The sequence below is a fragment of the Mesoplodon mirus genome (assembly GCF_964341445.2).
Source record: "Mesoplodon mirus genome assembly, chromosome: 5".
NCBI lineage: Eukaryota > Metazoa > Chordata > Mammalia > Artiodactyla > Ziphiidae > Mesoplodon > Mesoplodon mirus.
Genome location: NC_138980.1, coordinates 69,193,399 through 69,198,894, shown reverse-complemented (window position 1 = coordinate 69,198,894; position 5,496 = coordinate 69,193,399). Strand labels below are relative to the sequence as shown.

At 44.7% G+C, this 5,496-nt stretch overlaps 1 protein-coding gene across 1 annotated transcript; it reads right to left on the bottom strand.

Moving 5' to 3' along the window:
* Positions 1-2,144: 2,144 nt before the first annotated feature.
* HNRNPA0 (heterogeneous nuclear ribonucleoprotein A0) lies at positions 2,145-4,762 on the bottom strand. The gene has a single exon (XM_082620942.1). It carries the CDS (start codon positions 4,629-4,631, stop codon positions 3,723-3,725), a length of 909 nt encoding a protein of 302 aa, XP_082477068.1. The 5' UTR covers positions 4,632-4,762; the 3' UTR covers positions 2,145-3,722.
* Positions 4,763-5,496: the final 734 nt, after the last annotated feature.

The following is a 5,496-nucleotide window of genomic DNA, read 5'->3' as shown; positions in this document are numbered from 1 at the left end:
ACCTAGCTGAACATATGCCTATTAACAAGGATTATCCTTCAGAAGAGAGTTTGCTCATATTGGCAGGGTTTTCACTCATTCTTTAGTTTGGTTTACAAGCAGTTATTTAAGTATTTAATTCTACTAATTTTTGAAAATACACCAGCCTCAAGAAGATTCAGTAACATTTGTTTCTTCTATTTCCTAGTAATACTGGTATTTTCTGTGACTTGAAGTACAATCCAAATATGCAGTATTATACTTTTTAAAATAACACAGTAGAAGAAAGGGACTTTTTATTGGAAAAAAATTTACAATGTATGTTCACTTTTAATAGAAAGCATTACACAAAGGCACAGCAATGTGATCTGCAATAAGACACTAAGGAAAAGGCATTGTCTTACACTGGTTTAGAGGCAACCTTTGTTGCCCTGTTTCAGGAAAAAAATAAAGCCTCCTAAAACAGGGAAAAGAAATAATTTTTCCCAGTGACCAAAATCTTAACACTGACTCAGTAAGTTGGTTAAAATGGAAGAAAGAGACTTACCTCTTCTAAGTGCAAATACTATCTTTTGGGGAATAATCCTTACATTATCCAGATGCAATTTTGCTTAAATCAATTCAACATCCAAATGCCCATTTTCAATTAGCAAAGACATACAACGTTTAAAATGCAAATTCTCAAATTTGAGAAAATTAAGCACACTTAAGATACATAAGCCTACAAATCAAATAACTGACACTGCCATTTCTGGTCTTGAGAGAAATAATCATAAATAGCAAATTCTTAAGTATCCTCAATCCTTTAACCTTGCTTAAAAACAAAACTTCATTGTGAAGGTTTAAATATGAAATCTGTGTGCTAAATCACTAAGTTATAGGAGGAAACAATCAGTATATCATCCTGTTTTGTTATCACTATGAAAGTTAACCATTTGCAAGCTTTTTAATATTTGAAATTACTATCAATCTTTTAAACCACTTCCAACTAACGATTACCATTGACTTTATACTAAAAACATTGTAAATGCAAAGTTCTTCATGATAGGGAGACAAAAAAAAGGTTCATTTTTATTTTTCTAATCTTTCAAATTAGATTCAAGCATAGCACAAAAATTATATTCAATACTGATTAGGTTCTGTACCACCTCCTCCCATGAAGTCTTAATTTGATGTAGTAATGTTCAGATAGTTCTTACAGGTGAAAGAAATCAAAACATAAGAATAAATAAGTCCCACATGCCAAAAATGCTTGCATAAAATTGACAAGAGGAATTCTGGGAAGACTAAATACCACTACTTTTACCTTCACTAAATACCAATCTAGATTATAAATTTGTAAAGGTATATACATGACAATGAAGTGGTAATATACCATGAACAGAACGCTGTCATTTTTCTAATAGAGAAAATCCTTTAACATAATTTTTTTTTTACAAGTCACTACGCTGGAAATACAAAATGACAGTAACCTTATTACACTTTGAAAGCCCTCCAAAAGGTGGACTATTCCAATTGAACCAGAAGAAACAGATCTTCCCCTTAAAACTGAGTAAAATACAAGCAGAGTAATAATTATGATAAAAAATTTACGCATATCATTTTCTGTATCTTAGAGGACCCCCCCAAAAGCTGGACCAAATTACCACATGAAAAAAGGCAGTATGATGCATTTTACTAAGAGTAAAAAACAGAAGTTTAAGCAAATTGTAAAACCATGTGAGTGCAAAATTTGACTATGTTGCTTATTTATTCAATAGGCAAAAATATCTATCCCATTTGTTGTGGAGGTACTTAAGTATTTGTACCAAGTATCAGCTACCCTTTGTCAAAGTGACTACTAAGCAACCTTAAGCAGCCTAGCAATCTTGACCGTTCTTCCTGTCTCCTGAAAGCAGAACCGTAGCAATTAGAAAAAAAGACTTTTGGCTACAATTAAATTTTAATATACAGCAACAAGAATTAAGAGGAAAAGGGTCAATATATTTTTTTACTTTAAAGCCCAGTAATCTCCCTTCAGAAAACTTAATACAGTTAGCTTTGGGCTTTCAACCACAAAACTCCAGTCAAATACTTTACCATAACATTAAATCAAAATGTAGGTACTAAATTAATAGGTACTCTGAACCCACCCACCAGGTTATACATACTCTCACTCAATCATGTAAAGGATTGAATTCTTTATTTGTGATATCCATAAACGTTGCTATTCTATATGTCTATCCAGGAAGGCAATTTTCTCTGGTATCACTGTTCTGTTTTGCTTTTTATAAACAACAACTTGAATTCTATTGCATGAAAGGACTACAAATATACATTTGTTAACCAAGCAGAAAACACAGATATTTTGCTTTACAACTTGCACCTAAGTTACCAGTACACGAAGCTGGTTCATTAGTCGCCATAGCAATATGGGGCCACTGCCCAAGCTATGCATAGCAGTTTACATTTTCAAATCTCATGTAGAAAGGGCAATTGTGATATTGACTGTTAACTACATTCCTGTAAAACCCATCTTAGTTACAAGTAAATGTATAACCAAAGTCTGCACAGATTTTTGATGGCAAAATTTCTAAATCTGACGCAACTGTCCTAAACAAGTTTTTAAACGAATTGTTTTGCAGATATACTGCCATTCTGCCAGTAGATGGTGCCACAAAGGTTGGGGGAAGGATTTCCATAAGGACAACAGTTCAGCTAGAGGGGAAAAAAAAACGTCTAAACCTGCTCTGAAAATACAAAAATGCTTTTACTTTGAGGATAAAATATAACCCTTATTTGTAACCATTCATACAGACAAACCAGTAAGAGGGATGAAACTAGGCCATCTGAAATTTTTTAAACAGTTTATATGAATGAAAACACATGCTTAATACAAACTATTTCTTTAGAACTACACGGTACATACTTTGAGGTAAATTCTCATAGAAAGAAGTGACCAACCATGTCAAAATGATAAGCAAATTACTTAGTACAAGAGATGGATGCAAAGAAACTAAAGATTTTTAAAAGCCACATCCACCACTTCAAAAGTTTTACCTGTAAGGGATAAAATTCAACACGTCACTACCAGGGCAACAGCAAGAAGAAGAAAAAAAAAACCCACAGGACCTTTTAAAAGTTTCTCGAAGTACACATCAAGAATTAAGAATTAACAAGAAAAATTTTCAACTAACATCCCTTAAAACGGTACGGAATGGATCCTAGAAAAAAATGTTAGACATGTACGGTCAAACACAATGATTTATTAAAAATAAAACGTAAAAATGATTTTTGTACATATGCTTCCAAATTTCGGGCATGGGATCCAAGGAGGTTTCATAGAAAACGCTGTAGCCAGATATCAAGTCCTTACAACAAAGTAAACTAACCCGCCCAACCCCCGCCCAGGTTTTGCTACAGAATCAGCAAGTTCACTCCCTCCCCCCCAAAAAAAACACAAATTAAAACAAGACATCTTGCTAGTATAAAAACGACCAAGGTCCAAGTAATAATAAAAAAATAGAGTCCATCAATGACTGTAACACAAAAATGTGTATGTGGGGCCAAGTCCATCTTCAGAGGGAGACAAGGGAGGTGGCAGGCAAACAGGGCAACACCCCCAAGGGTGAACAGCCTTAGAAGTGGCTTCCCCAAGGACAAAATGGGGAAGGCGGTGGAAGGGGAAAGGACTTAGGAGTCGACCCTAGTTGGGTGGTTGAAAACAGCTACCCCTATAGCCACTCCCAGGCATTAAAAAAATTTTAGAAGGAGCTGCCTCCATACCCACCCCCACCGCCATAGCCACCTCTGTAAGGTCCACTGTTACTGCGACCTCCCCAGCTGCTGCCTCCTCCACCGCCGCCGCCACCGCTCTTCATGGGCCCATAGGACGACTGGTGCTGGCTGTAGCTACCGAAGCCGCCGAAGCCGTTACCGTAGTCGCTTCCACCGTAGGACGAACCGCCTCCGCCGCCTCCGTAGGCGTTGTAGCCACCGCCGCCGCCGTAACCGCCGTAGCTGTTGTAGCCGCCGCCGCCCTTAGACAGGCCGTTCTGGTCACGACCACCGCCCCGACCCCGGCCGCCCCGGCCGCCCCGGGAGGAGCGGGAGCCGCCTCCGCCCCCACCGGAGTGGATATCCTCCTTGGGGACAGCCTTCTTCACCTCCACGCGATGGCCCTGGATCGGATGGAACTTGACCACCGCGGCCTTGTCTGCCGCGTCGTGATTCTGAAAATACACGAAGCCGAAACCACGCTTCTTGCCGGACTGCTTGTCGGCAATAATCTCGGCCTTTTCCACGGTGCCAAACTGCGAGAAGTGCTCTATCAGGTCGCCCTCGGCCACGTCTCCCTTAAGGCCTCCGACAAAGAGCTTCTTCACCTTGGCGTGGGCACCGGGCCGCGCCGAATCCTCCCGGGACACCGCCCGCTTCAGCTCCACCGTGTTGCCGTCCACGGCATGGGGCGAGGCGGCCATGGCGGCATCGGCCTCCTCCACATTGGAGTAGGTCACGAAGCCAAAGCAACGGGAGCGCTTGGTCTGGGGGTTCACCACCACCACGCAGTCCGTCAGGGTCCCAAAGGCCTCAAAGTGGCCGCGCAGGCCCGACTCACTCGTCTGCACGTTGAGGCCGCCGATGAACAGCTTACACAGCTGGGAATTCTCCATCTCCACGGCCCGGGCCTTCCCCCCGCCCTGCGAGCTCCGAGGTTTCGCCGTCGCCGTTGTCGTTGGCTAAGGCTTCTTCACAGCTTGGGCCCAGCCGTCGCTGGAGCCGCCCCCGCCGGTCACCGACGGGGAAGGGAAGAAGGGAAGGGAAGGGAAAGAGGAAGAGAGGAAGGGGAAGGGAAGGGGAAAGGTGCCGGCTAGAGGGCGAGCCGAGGAGACTTGAAAGCAAGCAAGGCCGCCGCTACCGCCACCTCCGCTCCCTTATCTGGGCACCACACAAAGAGGCCGCTGAACGCGCGCGCACCCTCGCCGAGGCGTCCGTCACCGCGGACGTACGACAGCCCAGGGCTGCCCGCCAATCCCCGCCTCGCTATTATTAGTCCCGCCTACCGCGCTGCCGCGCCGCTCTAGGTCACGGACTCCCCGCCCTCCGCGGTCTATTCAAGCCTTCGGCCTGCGCTGCTCCCACCACCGCCTCTACCGCCCCGCTTTCACCCCCGGGATCCTCAGTTCGCCCTGACTAGGGACTCTCCCTGCCCTTAGCTAACCTTTGCGATTCATTTGCCCCCAGCCCCGCGGCTGTTCCCGGTGATTTTCCCCCTCCCCTAGCCGTATCCCTTCGCCAAACTCCGCAGTGGCGTTCGCGCCAGCCCCTTGAGAGACGTGTCAGCTCAGCCAATCACAGCGATCCGCTCGCACCCACTTCCGTTTTCGGCAGCTGCTGGACGGGCGCGCTCCCCGGTGCGCGCTGGCACCGGCGCCCCTAGAGTGCGGAGCTCGCTTGCCACCCCCACGCCTCCTCCCGCCCTGGGCTGGCCACGGGGTGGGAAATGGGGGTGGGGTCGAGCCGGGGGCGCGCTGGGGG

Bases quoted from the DNA above. Each gene is read 5' to 3' on its own strand.
- HNRNPA0 (XM_082620942.1), bottom strand. From the start codon at position 4,631: ATGGAGAATTCCCAGCTGTGTAAGCTGTTCATCGGCGGCCTCAACGTG.